We start from the raw sequence: 21,627 nt of genomic DNA, 5'->3' as shown, positions 1-21,627 counted from the left end.
CGGAGTCTTCCCCAACCTCTCCTTCTCTCCTTGCTGGATCAAGGCATAGGAGACGTCACCGGGCTGCACGTGTGTTGAACACGGAGGCGCCGTGGTTCGGCGCTTAGATCGGAATCAACCGTGATCTGAATCGCTACGAGTATGACTCCTTCATCCGCGTTCTTGCAACGCTTCCGCTTAGCGATCTACAAGGGTATGTAGATGCACTCCCCTTCCCCTCGTTGCTAGATTACTCCATAGATTGATCTTGGTGATGCGTAGAAAATTTTAAATTTCTGCTACGATCCCCAACAGAATGGGTATGGGGGAGTTGGAACTCCCCCTGCCCTGCTCTTAACCCCCACCCACTCGCGGTGGCGCGGTAGTACCGTGGGTCCTCGCGGTAGTACCGCCCGGACAGAAGTACCGCTCGCTGGGCGGTAGTACTGCTGTTCCTGCGGTAGTAAAAAATTACTGCCGCGATGGAAGTGGTAGTACCGTGCCTAGGATGCATCTGTGTACGCACAGAGTAGCCTTCCTCCTGCGGTAGTACCGTGGGTTTCCACGGTAGTACCGTACCTCCAAGAAAGTGCAAGCTTCGCAAACAAGAGAGGAAAACGACCTTTGCAACACAACCTTCAAGCAACCGAACACACAAAAGAAGCTAACACAAGAGGCAACTCAAACACAAAACTCGGCTCGAAGAGAAGAAAAGCAAGAGGCAACAAGGACAAAACATGAGACATGGCCTCTCCAAAGAGAGGCCGGTGGCCGGAGCCACCTATGTTTGAGTCAATTGGTATGGCATCGCGAAGAATTATCTTTGGTCCCATGACCAAAACTCGTCTTTGAAGCACAAGTACCATCAAAAATGGCTAATGTGAAAGAGTTGATCAATTTATGCATAATGGGGGGAGGGAGAGTTCATTGAGAGAACAATACTCCCCCTATGTCCATGCCTACACCTAAACAAGATATCAAGATGAGTATGGTGGGGTGTGCAAAGGTTCAAGCCACAGTGCTCGAATTAATGATATTTAGCTCATGCCTTAACTCGCGAAATCTTGCTTCATCCAAGGGCTTCATGAAGATATCTGCAAGATTATCATGAGTGTTGACATAGTTGAGATCGATCTCCCCTCGCCTAATATGATCCCATATGAAGTGATACCGAATCTCAATATGCTTCGTCTTGAAGTGTTGCACCGGGTTGAGAGAAATCTTGATGGCACTTTCATTGTCACACCAAAGAGGCACTTTGTCACAAATGACACCGTAATCCTTTAAAGTTTGCCTCATCCATAGAAGTTGTGCACAACAACTACCGGTGGCCACATACTCCGCTTCGGTGGACAAGAGAGATACACAACTTTGCTTCTTGGAAGACCAACTCAACAAAGAGCAACCAAGGAATTGGCATCCACCGGAAGTTGACTTCCTATCCACTTTGTCTCCCGCCCAATCAGAGTCCGAATAGCCTACAAGGTTGAAGCTTTGTCCTCTAGGGTACCATAAGCCAATGTTTGGGGTATGAGCCAAATATCGAAAGATTCGCTTGACTGCCGCATAGTGTCTTTCCTTAGGTGCGTCTTGAAACCGTGCACAAATTCCCACACTCAACATGATATCCGGTCTATATGCACAAAGGTAAATCAAGGAGCCAATCATGGAGTGATATACCTTTTGATCCACCACTTTACCATTGGGAACTATGTCAAGTTGGCATTTGACGGGCATTGGAGTGGAAGCCGGATTGACATCACTTAGCTTGAATCTCTTGAGCATGTCTTGGGTGTATTTGGCTTGGTTGATGAAGGTTCCTTCTCTTCTTTGTTTGATTTTGAACCTGAGAAAGAACTTCAACTCTCTCATCATGGACATCTTGAATTTTGAGGTCATGAGAGCGGCAAACTCCTCATTGAAAGCTTTGTCAGGGGAACCAAAGATAATATCATCCACATATAGTTGGCAAACAAGCAACTCCCCTTTGACCTTCTTGGTAAAAAGAGTGGGGTCGATTTTCCCAATTTCAAACCCACGATCTTGTAACAACTCGATAAGGTGCCACGCATGTGGGGCTTGTTTAATGCCATATAGAGCCTTATCGAGTCGGTACACGTGATCGGGGAAATAGGGATCCTCGAACCCCGGGGGTTGTTTGACATATACCAACTCATTAATAGGACCATTAAGAAAAGCACTCTTCACATCCATTTGTTGCAACTTAAAGTTATGATGAGAAGCATAAGCAATCAACAAACGAATGGATTCAAGGCGAGCAACGGGAGCGAAGGTTTCACCGTAGTCGATACCCTCGACTTGGGAGTAGCCTTGTGCTACCAACCGAGCCTTCTTGCGAACGATAATCCCATGAGAATCTTGCTTGTTCTTGAATATCCACTTGGTTCTAATGACATTATGATTCCCCGTTGGCCTTGGCACCAATCTCCACACCTTGTTGTGCTCGAAGTTGTTGAGTTCTTCATGCATGGCATTAAGCCAATCCGGATCCTCGAGCGCCTCATAGACTTTTAGGGATTCAACACAAGAAACAAACGCGTGATGTTCACAATAGTTTACTAATTGTCTATGAGTGCTTACCCCCTTTCGAATGCTTCCAAGCACATTCGTCATGAGATGACCCTTGGTAGAGAGCTTGGATGCAATCTTGGCGGCACGATGCTCCAATTCCTCCTCGGGAGTGAGTTGAGGAGCGGTAACTTGATCATCTCGAGCGTCTTCTTGAGCTTGTTCTTGATCTTGAACTTGCTTGAAGGTAAGAACTTGACCTTGGGCATCACTTGGTGGTTCAACACCATCTTGAGGTTGATCTTGCCCTTGATCTAGTTCATTTGGTTGAGGGCCTTCACTTTGTTCTTCGGAAGCGTGTGGGTCTTGGGTTGGTGATGGTTCCAGTTGAGTGGAACATTGTTCTTCTCCTTCGGCCACAAGGGGTTTCTCAATGGGTAGGATAAAACCAACACCCACTCTTCTTATGGCTTGGGGAGGAATTTCATCACCTACATCACAGGTACCACTTTGCTCCACATGGGAGCCGTTATTCTCATAAAATCCACGTTACACTTCTCCTCAATAAGCCCCGTGGATTTATTGAGGACACGGTAAGCATGAGAGTTTGTAGAATAACCAACAAATATGCCCTCATAAGCTCTAGCCTCAAATTTAGACAAACGAACACCTTTCTTGAGAATGAAACACTTACACCCGAATACCCGAAAGTACTTGAGGTTGGGCTTGTTACCGGTGAGTATCTCATATGGAGTTTTGTTCAAGGCTTTCCGGAGATAGAGCCGATTGGATGCGTGACATGCGGTGTTGATGGCTTCGACCCAGTTGTATGGAGACTTGAACTCCGCCATCCTGGTCCTTGCCGCATCCATCAACGTCCGGTTCTTCCTCTCCACTACACCGTTTTGTTGAGGGATGTAAGGTGCGAAATATTGATGCTTGATCCCCTCATCACTAAGAAACTCATCCAAGGTGTAGTTCTTGAACTCGGTGCCATTGTCACTTCTTATCGTCAAGATCTTTGCATTGTGATGGCGTTGAGCTTCATTTGCAAAGTCAATGACGGTTTGTTGGGTCTCACTCTTCCTCTTGAAGAAGTATACCCAAGTGTATCTTGAATAATCATCCACAATCACCAAGCAATACTTTTACCCCCAAGACTATCAAAGGATGGAGGCCCAAAGAGATCTAAGTGAAGGAGCTCCAAAGGCCTCTTCGAGTAAATGATAGTCATGGGAGGGTGAGCCTTCTCATGTAGCTTTCCTTCGATACAAGCACTGCAAGCACAATCTTTGGCAAAACTAACATTTGTTAGTCCACGGACATGGTCCCCCTTGAGAAGACTTTGCAAAGATATCATATTGACATGGGCTAAGCGGCGATGCCAAAGCCATCCCACGTCAACTTTAGCCATTAGGCATGTCGCAGTCTTAGTGGGTCGCTCCAAAAAGTTAATCACATAGAGACCGTTCTCGACATGCCCAACAAATACTACTTTAAGAGTCTTGCTCCACAAGAGGGCCACGGTATCAATATCAAAGAAAGTGGAAAAGCCCATGAGTGAAAGTTGACGAACGGAAAGTAAATTGTATGCAAGGGACTCAACAAGCATGACTTTCTCGATCATGAGATCATGAGAAATGACAACCTTGCCAATCCCCAATACCTTAGAAGACGAAGCATCACCCCACTCGACATTGGTGGGCATAGATGGAATCTTGTGCATGTCCACCACCAAGTCCTTGCTTCCGGTCATGTGATTAGTGGCTCCACTATCAAGGAACCATGATCCCCCACCGGAGGCAAACACCTTGTTGGTGGCTTTGGCCACGAGGCACTTGGCGCTGATGTTCTCATTGGGTGAATCGAAGAGGGACACTCGTGGAGTCGTCGTAATGAAAACGGAGGCCATAGCAACCGTCTCACTTTCTTCATCATCATCATCATCCTCATTGTACTCTCTTGTGCCACCAACCCCTTGGGAGGAGTCTTCTTGGTGAAGTTGCTCTTGTTGGGGAAGGACTTGGCCTTGTCTTTTCGGATGAGCTTGCCACCATTGTCTTCCCTCTTCTCATATGGGCACTCTGCAACAAAGTGGCTGACATTGCCACAATTGTAGCATGTCCTCACACATTGCTTGCCCTTCGTGCCACTTGAGTTGTTCTTATTGAAGTTGGTCCTTGTGTTCTTCTTACTCCAAAATTGCCTTGAAGCGAGAGCCATGTGCTCATGATAAGCATATTTTGTATCTTCGGGGTTGCTCTCCTCTTCTTCCTATTCATCCTATTCTTCCACACTAGCCTTGGCCTTCAAGGCAAGGTTGGGCTTCTTTGCTCTTTGTGAACGCAACACCGCATTGTCGGCGGTCTTTTCCAAGATACTCATTGCCACAAACTCATCCAACACTTCACCTGAGGACAAGGTATGGAAGTCCGACCTTTGACGGATGACGGAGGACATGGCCTTATGGTAAGGCGTCATGGCTTTGAGAAACTTGCGCTTGATCCAATTGTCATTTGTATCCTTGTTCCCATGATCTCGGTGAGACCGCGAGACTGGTTAATCTCCGGTAAAGCTCACGAGGTTCTTCACCTTCATTCATAGCAAATTCATCGGCCTCATCTTGCACCACTTCATAGTTGGAGCATTGAATGCTTGTGCTTCCCTTGTAAAGGGAAACAACATGGTGCCATGCTTCCTTTGCCATGGTGAAAGGTCGGAGATGCGCAATATCTTCGGATGGAATTGCATCTTGGATGATGAAGAGAGCATTCTCGTTGAATTGATGATCCGCGGCTTCTCGAGCGGTGAAGTTGCTTGGGTCATGCGAATAGAAACATTGCTCAATGATTCTCCAAAGATTAGTATTGACATGATTTAAATGACGTTTAAAGCGATAGACCCAAGAGTCAAAATCCTCATTTTTCACAATCTTAGAGGGAGAACCGGCATGATTCAAATGAGTGGAGGGAACCGGTCCTCCATAAGTAAGTGGAGGTTCAACATGGGCATAGATGCCATTTCCACTTCTACTACTAGATGTAGGAACTTTGTCACTCATAGCTTCCCCCTTGTCGGAGTTAGCATCCGTCACGTTGTTAGTGGGATCGACCACTTCGAACGGTGCGGTGAATAATTTAAGACCTTCAAGAAAGTTCTTAAGCATGCCTTTGACCTCGGCCGTCATGAAGGTTTTCAATGTGTCCAAAGCCACATTGAACTCCTCACGCAAGATCGAGGTTCCCCCATCGTCCGTAGACGAGGACAGAATCACACCGGGGTGCTCCTCCTCACCGTCCATGGTGTCAACCATACTCTTCGGACGATAAGGTCCTTAATAAAGAGACGAGGCTCTGATACCAATTGAAAGGATCGATATAGTTAACTAGAGGGGGGTGAATAGGCAACTGACAAATTTTAGCTTTTCTTTGACAATTTAAACTTTGCATCAAAGTAGGTTGTCTAGAAATGCAACTAGGTGAGCAACATATATGATGCAACAACAACAAGCACACAAGCAAGCAAGAGATGCAACACAAAGTAAACTTCCACAAGTAAAGGTACGAGATAACCAAGAGTGGAGCCGGTGGAGACGAGGATGTGTTACCGAAGTTCCTTCCCTTTGAGAGGAAGTACGTCTCGTTGGAGCGGTGTGGAGGCACAATGCTCCCCAAGAAGCCACTAGGGCCACCGTATTCTCCTCACGCCCTCACACAATGCAATATGCCGTGATTCCACTATTGGTGCCCTTGAAGACGGCGACCAGACCTTTACAAATAAGGTTGGGACAATCTCCACAACTTAATTGGAGGCTCCCAACGACACTACGAAGTTTCACCACAATGGAATATGGCTCCGCGGTGACGTCAACCGTCTAGGGTGCTCAAACATCCAAGAGTAACAAGATCCGCAAGGGATTAGTGGGAGGAATCAATTTTCTCTTGGTGGAAGTGTGGATCAAAGCCTTCTGAACCAATCCCTAAAAAATCAACAAGTTTGATTGTCAAGGGAGAGAGATCGGGCGAAAATGGAGTTTGAAGCAACAATAGAGCTTAGGAATGGAAGAGGTAGTCAACTCGGAGAAGAAGACTCCCCTTTTATAGTAATAGGACAAATCCAACCGTTATCCACTTACTCAGCCCGCGACTTGCGGTACTACCACACCTGACATGCGGTACTACCGCGGGGCGCCGCGGTACTACCGTATGTGCGGCAGGGGCTAGACCAGCCCTGATGCGTTGAAGCGAAGAGCGGTAGAACCGCCGGAGCGGTACTACCGGTCCCCCTTGCGGTACTACCGCAACGCAGGATTTGTCTAGGCTGGGAAGACACGGACATATAAAAATACATCCGTGGCTACTTCCGTTGAGTTTCGATCTGTGCAAAAATCCGACGCGGTACTACCGCAAGCCTGGAGCGGCACTACCGCGTAGGGCGTGGATGTAAAAAATTACATCCGCCCCTACTTCCGCTCGTGCTGCTGTGCCCGGCCTGAGGGTGCGGTACCGCAAGGGCCGCGTGGCCGGTACTACCGCATGCCCCAGCACAAACAACACTAGGAGTCCTTCATTTTGCAGAGACACGGAAAAACAGAGCATGCTCCAAAGAGCCAAAGGACAGGTGGTGCAAAAGGAACAGATGTGTACGTGATGATTCCACCCAAACCTTTTCAAAGCGGACCACCTCTTAATAGTACAGCTTTCCTACGACTCAATTCCACCGAAAAAAATGTAGGGAAAACTCCGTCTTCATTAGACACCGAGGGGCAACGAATCGTCTTGTGCCTAAGTATGAGATATCTGAAATGCTCAATGCACACGATTAGTCCGCAAATGCATTGTCATCAATCACTAAAACCACTTAGGGATAAATATGCCCTTACATCTAGTACGACCAAACCACACGCTTCGAGGTGATAGTGGCACAAGAGTGGAGATACCGACGACAAATCATGGTTGTGCAAGGTGAGTGGGGATTCGTCTGCGACCTCTCTCTCTCTCCCCCTCATCACACAATTCAAGGTTTGTGTTGCATGTGCGATGTGTGGTGTCGTCCCTACGTGAGTGGCTCTTGTTGTGTATGGGCTGTGTGATTGCATCACATAGTTATTTTTTCTCATTCCAAAATAATTCAAATTTATGCATTCTTGATGTCTTGGCCACTCGTCGATATCCAATTGTTGTAGAGACCATGTGTAAATGATATCTTTTAGATATCAATACTTATCTTTATTGGAAAAAAGCAGGTGGACGCATCAATGACACATAAATCAACCAAAATAAGGCTGGTCATAGTGAGGTGTAATTTATGACACTAGTCTACGTTATTGCTTTCATAATGCAAAGTAACATAATAGTAGTATCATAAATGGCTTCATTTATTAACTTGTAGACGCATCTTGTCTCGGGAAGCGCTATGTTATAGTAACATGTTATGTTATCACCTCTTATTAACCACTTCCACTATGACTAGCCTAATGTATTTATGCTGGTTTACGTATTTATTCCAAGCGCTCTGACTGAAAATAATAATACTTCCACTATAATACCAAATCACATTGCCGGAAGAGATCAGACAGGAAAGACGAAATGGAGAAATGTACTATAAAGATGTGTCTGACCGTGAACGTCAAATACTAATTAAACGCAAGGTCAGCCGCATAAATGCTTTCTTGCACAACTCTAACAGCAGATTTGTTTTTCAATTATAAAACCTAGCCGTGAATTGGTGCAAGCTCGAAAAATAGGACTAAATCAGTTGTTAGAGTCGGTGTCCCTTGAAAGCCAGTAAAGCTCAGGTTTGACTTGCCACTCCGGGACGAGGGCATCAGTTTGGTCGGGGCAGAGGCCGGAGCCGCAGCCGGTGCACCACCCCGCACGTCCTCGGCGACGCCTTGTCATAGTGACCGGCGACGCCTTGCCAATGAGCAGTGAGTAGTCTGCCCGGCGCGACGCGCGGTGGCGTGCGTGCGTGGGTGCGGCGCACGTCGTCGTCGTAGTACGTGCGTGGCAGTGGAAGTGGAGGAGAGGTCGTCCCTGGATTCGCGCCGCTAGCCTTGCGAGCCCTGTCGGCCGCTGTACGCACGAATTGGTGACAAATCAAACCGTATCTCCCTCCAGCTAGGGCTTAGCTCGTGCAGCACTGATTTGTTTTTCGGTAACCAATCGCCCCCGCGGCTCGCCAGCGGCCAGGTTCATGCTTGGTTCGTGCGCGCGTGGTTAGTTAATCGTAACGGGCAGCACCAGCTGACCATCACCGTTCATGCGTCTCTGGTACGTTAACCATGTTTTCATGTGATTTGGTACGGCTGTATGATGGCGATGGTGGCATGGCATTGCCGTGGCGGCGTGATGGCCGCGTCGTGGTGGCCCATGGGCCTGTACTTGCCGACTGCAAATACTACTGCCCCACGACGCTGGTTGCGCGGGAACGGTCGAATTAATCGGGGAGTTGCCACGGGCCGTAGCCATTAATGCGGGTCGCCGTTTTCCTCCGCGATCACATGATGATACCCGGTGGACATTCATCTCAACTCACGCTCGGTGATCTTTCCATCTCTCTCTCGCGCGCGTGCCATTAATGGCCATCACGGCGCATGTATGCGCGACGCCTTGGATCCATTAACTACTCCTACCGTACGTAGTATGTACATTCGTGCGTGCATGTCGATCTGCATCATCCGATGGGCGCTCAGGATTAGCTCAAGATTGGTGCCGTGAGGCTGTGACATGGCTGCTTAAGCCAGCAGGGGCGTCGAGAATATCCGACAGTAAAGTATCATTTTTGTGTGCGTGGTAGGCCGCGCATGTACGTATTTTATGTGGAGCCGGTCAGTCCAGAGCTCCAAAATTGGACGGACCCACGCCCGCCCGCCGGGCTTTGTCCGTGTCACCGTCCCTTGCATGGCAACAAGATCGACGAAACAAAGCCTTTGCTCCAAGGAAAACAAGACATTCGTTACCGTAAGTAGCAGCACGCCACTGGGTGCAGGCAAAACATACAACGCCCGATGAATTTTCACGTCCGATTAGTTACCAGTACTGGTAGAAATGGGCAGATGGGCCGTGGTAAAGTCCAAGGAAAAAAGCGATCGGATCATCGGAGGCACCAAAGGATACGGACCATGTTTCGTGGCGTGCGGCCTCGGGCGGCAAGGACGGGACAGCAACGCGACACCCAGTGCCCGCCGGCTGCACGCGCGAAATGACGATCAGGCCCCTTCGTTCTTCTGCCTTCCTTTGTGTTGGAGGCAGGGGCAGTCGGGTCATTTAAGTTTGGGCGGGACGAGACGGGGTTAGTTTGGGCGGGACGAGACGGGGTTTGGTGATACAAGTGGCAACAGCGAGATGACAGCGTCCGTAACGACGACACAAAAGCGCGCGGCAGCCGAACCGGGCCCGCCACCCAGGCACAGGGACGGCTCCCCTCTGGGCCGGGCCCGCCCACCAGCCCCCGTGCCGTACAGAGAAATTCCACCCTGCTGTTTCGTTTTTTTTTCGCGAGAATCGTTTTTTTTTTTTGCGTATTGTGCAATACCGCACAATCCATCGCTATCTTAACCATTTGGTGTGCTCTCGTTAACCTGTTTCTCCAAACAAAATATATTTTTTCTTTAGAGTTGTCAAAGAAGAGATACTTGTGTGCATTGTGGAGTACTACAGTATTAAACTGAAACGATGGCTCTATGTTGAGCAGCCTCGGTATATCACCCTCTTGACGTCTTCGGGCCACAAGGAAAAACTCGCCACTGGCTGTACTTCTCCAGGAACAAGAATGTGACCGACGGTCAAATTTTAGTTACAGGATCGTGACGCATCATGTGATATTTTTACTCCATTCACTTAGAAAACTGTTAAAATGTCATGCGCAAATATAATTGTGGTCGAGGCTGTTCATATTTTTATTACTACTCCTTCTATAGGAGCGTAAGCAGAACACCAAAATATTAGTAAAAACTGCCGTTTGGTTAAGCGGGACTCAAAAGGAATTTGCAAGCAAGAGAAGGAATGCCTCCACGTGGCGACCCGGCTGGCTCCCATGAGCCGCTCCTGCGTCCATCCATGTGGCCCCGGGCCCACCGACGGACCCCGGCTCGTCCCGTTACATAAACATCGCCCCCAATTCCAGTTCCCCGCATTCCAATTCGAACCAGCGAGCGACAACAGCCAAGGGGAAGAAGAAGAAGCCTCCAAACCGCGGGCGATACCCCCCAAGCTCCTCCACTCCACCCCTCGCGCCCTTCGTCCCCGACCTCGCTCCCCTCGCTCGCTTATATACCAGCCGGACCGCCCTTTGGTTCTGCGGAGCACTTTGCTTTGAGAGCGCAAGTCCCCGGCCAAGAAGAGGAAGAGGCAGCGCTGCGGTGTGGGGAGTCCCTTAGGCAGGCTGCAGCAGAGATGGAGTGGCTCAACGAGTACGAGAAGCTGGTCATCAGGATGGACACCCCCAAGGTCGTCATCGACAATGCCGTCTGCCCCACCGCCACGCTCGTCCAGGTGTGTGTCCGTTCCGTCGAGGTCCTCCGTCCGCTCTCCGGCGGGTTCTTGGTTGGATGCCTGGATGGGGTTCTCATTTTCCTGTGGTGACTGTTGCAGGTCGACAGCGCGAGGAAGAGAGGCGTCCTGCTCGAGGCGGTCCAGGTGCTCGCGGACCTCGACCTGTCCATCAACAAGGCCTACATCTCCTCCGACGGCAGGTGGTTCATGGATGTCTTCCATGTCACCGACCGCCTCGGCCGCAAGCTCACCGACGACAGCGTCATCACCTACATCCAGCAGGTAGGAGAAACTTTCTCTCTTTCCTGGCCTCGCCGGAGCAAGAAAGGGGCAGCATTTCTTATTCGATTTCTCCTTGATTTGGCTGCAGTCTATCGGGACCTGGAACGGGCCGTCGAAGCCGGCGGCGCTCGAGGGGCTAACGGTCCTTGAGCTGACGGGCGCCGACCGCACGGGGCTCATCTCCGAGGTGTTCGCCGTGCTGGCCGACATGAGCTGCAGCGTCGTGGATGCCAGGGCGTGGTCGCACCGCGGCCGCCTCGCCTGCCTCGTGTACCTGCGGGACGAGGATGTGTGCGCCGCCAGTGTGGAGCGCATCGAGGCCCGCCTCGCCCCCCTCCTTCGCGGGGACTCGGAGGCCAGCGGCGGCGCCGTGGCTGCGGTCCCCGCTGGCTCCATCGCGCACGCCGACCGGCGCCTCCACCAGCTCATGTACGCCAGCCGCGACCAGGAGCGCGCGTTCCCAACTCCCTGGGTGTCTGTGGAGAGCTGGGCCGAGCGCGGGTACTCTGTGGTCACCGTTCAGTGCCCAGACCGCCCCAAGCTGCTGTACGACGTCGTGTGCACGCTCACCGACATGGACTACCTCGTCTTCCACGGCACCATCGACACCAACGCCGGCCAGGCGAGGCAGGAGTTCTACATCCGTCACGCCGACGGGAGCCCCATCCGCTCCGAGGCCGAGATGCAGCGAGTGAGCCAATGCCTGCAAGACGCCATAGAACGGCGATCATTTGAGGTACTTTCCACGCCAATTTTGTACTATGGTACCAAACTTCCAAAATCTTTCCCATTCATGGATGCTAATGTGTCTTGATTTCTGAATTTCCAGGGAGTGAGGCTGGAGCTGTGCACGCCAGACCGGCCGGGGCTGCTGTCGGACGTCACCAGGACGTTCCGGGAAAACGGACTGCTCGTGGCGCAGGCTGAGGTTTCAACCAAGGGCGACATGGCCACCAACGTGTTCTATGTCACCGGCACCACCGCCGGCCAGGCCGTCCAGCAGAACGTCATTGAAGCCGTGAGGGAGAAGGTTGGCGTGGACTGCCTTGTCGTCGAGGAGCACCGGCCGCAGCTCTACCAGAAGGCCCGCGGGCAGGACGACCGGGACGACCGCAACGGCGCCGGCATCGGGCTGTTCTACCTCGGCAACCTTGTGAAGAGGAATCTCTACAACCTGGGCCTGATCAAATCCTGCTCATGAGGCAGAAACCAGATAACGATCAAGCCAGGCTCTGCTCGTCTGAGCACCCTGCTTGGTTCAACGTCCATTCCACAGTCATCGCTTGTACAGTGGCTGAGGAAGATCCAGGAAAGCAAAATGAGGGCCGGGATCAGGAAGAAGCAGGATGATGGAACCTTAGCAGTAGACCAGTTGCAGACATGTACATAAGTGTCGGAATTCGATTACGATTAGATGTTGCTATTTAGCAGTAGTAGTACTAGTGCCGGTGTGTAGTGGGTGCCATTCATGATGATTTGTTCTCTGTACCTCGCTGTTGTTGCCTCCATCTTTAGCTAAGAAATTCTTTGGGGACGGTTGGCTTTGCTTCTCTTCTCCCTGTCTGTCTGCCTGCCTTCTGCCGTGTCTGTCTGCCCCTGTGTGATTAGTAGTAACTGCTTTTCTGCATTGTTGATGATGTGCTGCACCTGCAATCCTGCATCTCACGGTCCCTCCGTTACCTAGGATTCAGACCAAATGTGTCGTAGTGCCACTTTTCTTCAATTATGGTGGTGGAGTTGCTGTGCTGGTTTAATCATTTTGTGTTGCTTGCAGGAGAAACAAGGTGCTTGGTTTGGGTCCGGGGACAGTAATTGCAGCTGTATCCTGCATTGTCCCCTTTTCCTTTCATGGCACTCCGTTTGTAGGAGGCTGCCATTGCAGTGATGCAGAGCTACACATGCACAAAATTGCAGAGTATCAAAGTATGGCCCAGCTACTACTGGCCATATTAGAGTGATAAACGAGGAGTGTATCTTGACAAAGCATAGGATGTGGTAAACACAGGAACCAATCAGTAAGAATTTAGCAGCAGATTAATATGCCTAACAGTAAGAGGGACCATGTTAAAACTGCTCCTTCCTGGATCCTCCTTCCGAAGAGCATGGACAATTAACTGAATTTGGTTGCTCCTGATTACAGGACGAACTGAGTTTAGCATTGGAGCTGCGATTGTTTGCATAGATTGATTCCACTAGTCAAATGTTGACACTGCAAAGAGCTACTGTACTCTTTGGCCGTTCCCAGAGACCGGCATGCATGTCTCATGCAATCATTCAGGTTAGTCTAGTTCCAGGTCATGATAAGAATCAGCGTGACGTCTTTGTCCAAACCACCACCAGTTAACAACTCCAATCAAGTGTCGACTAACCAAGATGCGGAAGATGTTGATGATGCCACGTTGGAATGACAAGTGTGTGGTTAGTTTGGATATAAACTAAACAAACACCACCTGATTCCTGTTTAGCATTTCACCTACCAGAAGAGTTTCATTTTTCCTTTTCGATAAAGAGAGCTTCCTCTCTGATTTCATTTATCTGAAACCAGAGTGTCCTATACAAATACTCCCTCTGTTCGGAATTACTCGTCGCAGAAATGGATGTATCTAGACGTATTTTATTTTTAGATACATCTATATCCGAGACAAATAATTCCGAACCGAGAGAGTACTAACCAAAACGAAACCAAATAGAAGTAAATGATCTAAACTAGGACCAGCTCAAGGTTTTGGGCATCCACAAGATGGACTTTAAAAAAAGAAGCTAAAATGCCAGGCTACGAACATGCAACTAACTGGTTGTGGGAGTGAGCCTAACTCAACTAATTGGGGGAGTAGATGTACAAACCCAACACCTGGGTTCAAATCTTCACGGAGGCGAATTTAGGTTCCTATATATTTCTTGAGGACCATGCTTTCCCGATACTCACGCATTTATTATTGAGGACTAGGCTCGGTGTGTAACCGAGATTAAAAATCATAGTACTCATACTTAAAAGGCCATATGCATCCCTAGTTGGTGCAGAGCCCGGGGAAGTGAAATTCTCCCCCAATTTTAGTCTGCCTCCTCTCCCCTCCAGGTCCCTCCCGTCCGCCTCTCCTCCCCTCTGCCTCCTTTCCCGCTGCCGCCGGATCCCGGCTGGGCAAAGCCCGTGCGGGGAGGTGATGGCAGCGACGGGGCATCCCTCTGTCGCGACTTGGAGGCTTGACTGTGATGGTGGATCTTGAGCGGGCTCCTTGGGAGGACGTGTGTGTGGCCATGGCGCCGATCACGTAGTGATGTGACCTCCTCTACCTTTGTCTGTCTTCATCGTCGGTCCAAAGGGATCTAGTCTGTGGGTGTTGCCTCGCGGTGGCTTCCCAGCGGCGGATCAAGTGGAGGAGGAGATGGTGGCATAGTTGTTGAAGTAGGTGAGGATGCCACCATCGCCAGCGGCGCCCGTGGGTGTCATTTTCCTCGTTGGAGGCGATGGTAGGGGCGTCCCTCGCTCCATTGTTTCTGTGGGAAACCTCAGATATGGAGGAGGCTACCATTGACGGTGGCACCCGTGGGCATTGCAGCCCTCGTTGGAGGCGTTGAGGGGCCTCCTGGATCGGATGATGACGACGTCTTCATCATCACCCCCGTGGGGGCATCATCTTTGGAGACATGTGGGCGGCTTGGTGGTTGGGTGTCGGTAGGTGGTGGAGCGGTGCTTCATCCTACACATCGATGGCGGCAGATCTTTTCTGCGCACTTTGTCCTCACTTGTGCGCACCAGGCAACAACTTCCCAGTCGGTCACCCATCCTAAAATTACTCCAAGCTGAGCACGTTTAACTTTGAAGTTCTGTCCGAATGGGCTTCCGAAAAAAAGAAATTCCTTATTGATATGAGTAGCCTATCATCCCTATTAAGCCAAGCTATCACATACACCCTCACTCAGAGGAAGCGACGTGCTCGTCAAGCCACATGAACGTTCCCTCTTGGCACATACGTCTGTGCATCCAGTCCGGTACATGTGCCATGTTGTGTGCCACGACGGGTCACAAACGTCATGAACAAACATGACCGCACACCTGTCCGCAAACATCCGTGTAACCACGAGGGTCGGCTCTGATACCAACTTGTAACGCCCCGGTCACACCCGCCGGTGATCGTTACTCCTGGCAGGATCTAGACTAGCCCCACAGATCAATACTAGTCTTTTATGCGCACTTTGTCCTCACTCGTCCGCACCCCAGAGCAACTTCTCTTTCGGTCACTCATCCTAAAACCACTCCAAGCTGAGCACACTTAACTTTGGAGTTCTGTCTGAATGGGCTTTCGAAAAAGAACGAATTCCCTATTGATATGAGTAGTCTATCATCCCTATTAAGCCAGGCTATCACACCGGACAAGGTCGGTGCATCAGTATCTGATTTGAGGATGGATTGATGAATGAAGGAGGTGACGGCCCTTGCAGCGTGCGCATGTGGTGCCCATTGAAAGTGCACCAGATCGGTGTGTAACACAGTCCTGGTATTGTGGCTTGGATGGGGCATCCGGCATTAGATGTTAGGTGTTGGTGCGATGTCTGTTTGGTATTAGGCTCAGACATTCGGCACCCCTTCATCACGGGGATATGAGTAGCGACGGGTGTTGCCAAGATGGTGGCTTTCAGGCTTACTGATGTATTACCTTATAAGGGCTTTGTGAATAATTAATAAAATGGCTGCATGCATCGCCCAGATGCAGAGGCTGGGGGTACATCCTTCTTTAAAAAAAACGAACAGGCAACTAACTAAAATGAGGCATCTATCAAACATCATTCAGCCTAGGTAGCTGTAGGATCTGATATGGACCACGGGGGTGGGGGTTAATGTGAGGTACATCAATTTTTGAAAAAGCAGGTTCTTCGAAGAAAAATAGAGTACATAGAATAATAACAAAACAAAATAGAAGAAGAACTAAATTGAACTGAAAATAACTCACAGAAACATATAGTTGAACAGAGGTAAATCTAAGTAGCAATACACACGAACTAAACATGGCATGCACATTGGAATGACAAAGTACTCAGAATCGTCTTCGAAGCAATTAGAGAGAAAGAAGGGGAGAAGTTCTTCAAAAAGATGAAAATTACATAAGTAAATTGAGATGGAAGAAGTAGAACACGTAAACTTGATGAAGACATGATTTGTTCGACAGTTTGAGTTACTGGTACAACTTCACGTCTGGTTGGAGAGGCTAAGATTAAACTCAGAAAACAAAGTCTTCATCCTATTATCTTTGAGCTAAAGTGACATAGACTTCGCCCAATCACCCACGGTACAACTTTGAGGTAGATCTGCAAGACTTTCACCGACTTGTTCTTTAGGTGTCCACAATAACTCTTGGTCCCTCAGAATCGACACCTAACCGTCAAGTGGATGCAGAGTCCACAAGAGTAGCAGGTTAAGTTAAGTTTTGACTAGTTCTTCAGTGATGCTCAATCACTTAGCAGTTTTTAGGCTCTGTTTTTCCCTCTCTTAGGATTCCTTCTTCAGGGGATAGTTTGCTCAAACAAACTCTTGTCAATTCTCTCGCAGAGCAGCCAACCACCTGAGGTTGAAGTGGGGTGGCCATTTATAGTCGGGAGCAATCCCGAGGTGTGAAATGACCAACAAGTCACTAGTCACCCATTGTACACATGACACATGGTGTAAGGGTCGAATTCATACACAGCCAACGACTTATTTGTGGAACAAGTCAAATTGACTCAACTGCGAGTGTTTCTTCTTTGGAGTCCTGAAGATCATCATCTTGGACTCAGAGGGAAAAAATCACACAAAGAGATTTCCAAATCTTTCACTCGAAGAAATAGGTTTATTGAGCATACATTGAAGACCTAAATCTCAGATTTCACTTAGACCCCCTTAATAGAACGGTTTGCTCTATGATTCAAATAGAAGAATACGAAACCAGAAAACAAAAGTCTTGACCACACTTCACGTTGCGAGCTAATCGTTCCACAGACAGTCAATCTGAAAATATTCACTGGCCTCACAATTTTTAGGGGCCATTATTCTCGTGTTAAACCAAATCCTATGGACTTTCACTTGTCTATACTCACAAACATATTAATCCCTTAACTATTTTGTCACTAATCACCCCAAAACCTTTAGGGGGCACTAGTAGAAAATTCGAAGACACAACAGGGGCCATCTTCATGTTGGCATGATCTTGCTCACTCGCACCCGCTGGCCATGCAACACTCCGAAGGCCTTATTTGCATTCAACTCAAACATTTTAGCTCCCCATCTAAGCATCTCTTGATTTACCTATTTTCTGTAAAATAGCCCAATCATCCAACTATCTCGCAATCATATTAACATGTACACATGGATCATTAATCTTGTCATTCTAGAAAAGTACTATTCCTCAGTCTCCAAATGGCCCAAAAAACTGCCGACGCACCAACCAAAATCAAGCGTCTTTCGGTTTTTGCAAATTTTTGAAGCCATACATTAAACAAGCCATGAATATTATCAAGAATATCAATCAAGTTGAAAGCACACTTCAAAATGTTCCAGAACATTCCAGGAATAGAATACTGCGTATTCACATTCAGGTAAGCACCTATGATGATTGTGTTGGACTATGAAGCACACACTACTATGAATAGGATTTTATGGAACAATCTTCACCTGCAACAAGCCCTGATGAAGCCGTATGTGTAGGAGACTTTTGTCAGACCCGCCATAGTAATAGACATCTGAGGGCGGTGCTTGTAGAAGTATATACATATAATGCTAGACAACCAATCACCACGGTGACGAAGGCGATGACTAGGGTGATGCCAACTATCACAACTGGTTAGGGCAGGAGGACATGCGCTCCCACGTACCTCACCACACTATATTTTTCCAATAGTTGTTAAGTTGAAGTATATGTACCTTTATTAATTGTTATTTGCATCCTATAATCAGATATACACTACGTATTAAGACCTTATTTGCTAATACAACTTACATTTCCAATGCTTATGCCTTAATAATTAATCATGGCATGCAATATATACCTCTGGAATATATTTTGTATTCTATTATCGCTCTTAAGAGCATCAGACTTAGCTCGTGTCGGGCCTGTAAAATACGAATATGGACTCATGAGGGAGGGTATTTGGTGAAAAAAATATATAACAAGAGCCATTGGCTGGCCACAACACATAATGTAGTATATGGGAGCAAATATTTTACAAGAAGCCTAACGATTTCGTTATTTTTTTGTTTGTTGAAACTTGCTTATGAAGAGCGTGTGCAACTAACTGAATTTAGTTTCTCCTTAGAGCATATCCAAGGATGGTCAAATTTGGCCTGTCATATGTCTACAAACATGTTCGTAAATTGTCACAGACATCAAGGGGTCAAGTCCCATATGCCCGCTCCTCAACGGTGTCCTCATTTCCCCCTTCCCCATTTGTCTACCCCATTTTTTGCCATTCTTTAATATTTTCATTGTATTTCACCATACATTTAACAATAATATTGGACATAACAACTCAACAATCAACACCTGAAACAACCCAACAATTAAAGCATGATTCACGACAAAAAATTCAACAATTCATATATAGTCGATAAATCAGATGAATCAAAGGATTTTCTTGCGCGTGTTGATGTCTTTGCGCATGTTGGTGAACCACTCCTCGGCATCGTCATCCATGAGGTAGTGTCGGCTAACATGATCCTCGACTTCTCGAGGAGCCTCGCGATCCTCGCCTTCCCCCCCTCAATCTCAATGCTCTCCATCGTCTTCTTGAGCTCCATATGCTCCCATGTGATCTTCTCGATTTCCATCCTCCCCCTCTAAAGTATCAATCTCTCCCTCACATTCTCCTTCTCGAAGTCCATTCTCTCCCTTTGGACATCCAAGTAGAGCTTATATCCTTTCTCCTTCTTCTCCTCCTTGATGTCCTCCCTTTGAACATCCAAGTAAAGCCCAACATCGAACATCGACGAATTTTGGTCGCCCACGTCAAAATTTAGAGGTTCATGACCCTTATTGATCATATTCATATCCATCATGTAACCATCCTAAACATGCATCACAATGAGCCTAGCATCCTAATTTTGCTCCTACATATGCATATGGGGTAAAAAAAGAAACTGGGTTGGGGAGACATAGGGTGTGTTTGGATGGTGCCCCTGATAGCCTTACCAATTGTGGGCACGCCAAAATATTGATGACTCATTCAGCTGCCCACAACTCGCCAACTTATTGGTGTGAAAATCAACTAGCACAACCTATGCAGGCCGGGCGAGCCAAAATATTAGGCTCCATCCAAAGGGTTGTCTACCCTTGGTCAACGACCAACTATTTGGGTCGGCATGCGTAAGCTTCAATCCAAATGCACTCATATCCTCAAAGAGTTGGTTTCTGCGTCCGTCTGAGAGTTTGCCGTCGATGTCCATGTCTCTTAGAGGCGCAGGGAGTCGAAGGCGGTGTCCACATCCTAGTTGAAGCCGTCCGAGATGGTCCAGTGTTGCAAACCCATGCTAAAGTCGTCAAAGAGCACGGACGTGGCCATGTCCACCCGCGCAAGCCGAGGACCACCTTCACCGCTGCCGCCTGCTCGGCTGCCTTGAGGGCACACTGGCGGACACACCGGTCCTTATCGGGGTGGCTCTTCGAGTTTGGCAATGGCTCCTTGGGCAGCCCCACAGATTTTGCCAACTTAAGATTCATGCAGGTAGAGACGAACGACGACGCGGGTGAAATAGCATAGGCGTGGGAAAGGATGGACGAGAGAGGATATGTCGCGTGGGGAGGGTGGGATTTAGATGAGTTTCGGATGGGCCGGCTTGTCGGGTCTGTCATGATGACATGTCCGGACAACCCCATATCCACCCCATTTTTAAGGTGTGTTTAGAGGGATCCAAAATGTCCATGGAGGCGGTTTGGGAGTCCTTTGGGATGCTCTTAACACATTTCTAGAATGCAGCACCAACTGAGATCAGCAATTGAGCTAGGTTGTTGCATAGATAGATTCCATTAGTCAAATGCTGACACGGCAAAAAGCTAGTCTTTGGCCTTTCCGAGAGACCAGCATGCATGTCTCATGCGATCATTCAGGTTGGTCTACCAGTACCACTCCATAGTCCATCCGTCTTAGCTCCGAATAAAAATTAGCGTGACATCTTTGTCCAAACCACCACCAGTTAACAACCCCAATCACACATGCTCCCGCCTGCAGATATCAACTAACCATTCTGAGGAAGATGCCGGCGATGATGCCATGTCCTGTCCATGTTGGGATGACGAGTTCTCGGTTCGTTTGGTCACCGGAAGCTAAACAAACACCACTTGATTCCTCTCTGGGTCTGTTTCTGGACCTTTTCTCTTGGCTCATGATAAATAAGTTAAGTTCCGTCTGAACCAGTGATCAGATGGGAGTCATGTAAGAACAAGACGGGCATCTGCATCCAGCAGAAACTCCAGGCCGTCTGCACGGCCGGTAGCATCTCGATCGAGACCGGCAGCAGCCTTTTGGCTTTTTTTGTTGGTACGCCTTTTGTCTCTATGTTTGGTCTGCATGACTTGTCCTCTACTGCTTGTGTTCTTGCTGCTTGGCTGCATCAGCGCCTGCAGCGCCAGCGGCGCCGCTGCTTGCATCGATTCTCTCCGAGGCCCTGCCATGGCTCATAGATGAACAGTATAACAGTTGTAACGGAATGGAAAGTCAGACTGACAGGAGAGGTCAAACGTGGGCCCTTGAGGCCTGCTCCGAAGATGCTACCTTTTTTTTTGAGACAAGCCACTTTGTTTGTACCGATGGGCAACGCACAGGCAGTGGAGCGAATTGGGCTGTACGCCAAGCTTTCTGTTTCCACTTTCCATTTTTGGTTACTTTTTATAGTTTTCCTGGTTTTCTATTTTTTCGTTTTTTTCTTTTTCTATACGTTCGAAATTTTCAAAAAAATCTGATCTTAAAAAATTGTTCAGAATTTGAAAGACTATTTCACTCTTTACAAAAAAATGTTTGGTAATTTCATTTTTTCAGGTTAAAAAAATCTTTGGAATTTGAAAAATTGTTCACTTGTTTGAAAAGAGTCTAATCTTCAAATTTTATTTGAAAATGGCAACAATGTTTGGAATTCCAATATTCTGTTCATGCTTTTGAAAAACATTCAGGATTTCAAAACCCATTCACTTTTTTCCCCAAAAATGATGATTTTCAAAAAGATCGAATAATCTCAAAATATGTTTTCATTTTTAAAAAAATCACGTTTAAAAATCATCATCATCTTTTTATAAAACTACTCACAAAATTTTTTAAATCTATAAAATTCCAAATTATGTTCGTGTTTATTGAAACTATTTTGGAATTCCAAATTTTGTTCACA

General features: G+C 47.9%; 1 protein-coding gene across 1 annotated transcript; it reads left to right on the top strand.

Moving 5' to 3' along the window:
- Nucleotides 1–10,647: 10,647 nt before the first annotated feature.
- Nucleotides 10,648–12,840, top strand: LOC125523863 (ACT domain-containing protein ACR8-like). Its single transcript, XM_048688927.1, has 4 exons — nucleotides 10,648–11,003; nucleotides 11,103–11,285; nucleotides 11,374–12,021; nucleotides 12,115–12,840. The coding sequence occupies exons 1-4, from the start codon at nucleotides 10,905–10,907 to the stop codon at nucleotides 12,484–12,486; spliced, it is 1,302 nt and encodes a 433-aa protein (XP_048544884.1). The 5' UTR covers nucleotides 10,648–10,904; the 3' UTR covers nucleotides 12,487–12,840.
- The last annotated feature ends 8,787 nt before the right edge of the window (nucleotides 12,841–21,627 follow it).

The sequence above is a fragment of the Triticum urartu genome, chromosome 7 (assembly GCF_003073215.2).
Source record: "Triticum urartu cultivar G1812 chromosome 7, Tu2.1, whole genome shotgun sequence".
Taxonomy (NCBI): domain Eukaryota; kingdom Viridiplantae; phylum Streptophyta; class Magnoliopsida; order Poales; family Poaceae; genus Triticum; species Triticum urartu.
This window is presented reverse-complemented; position numbering and strand designations above follow the sequence as displayed.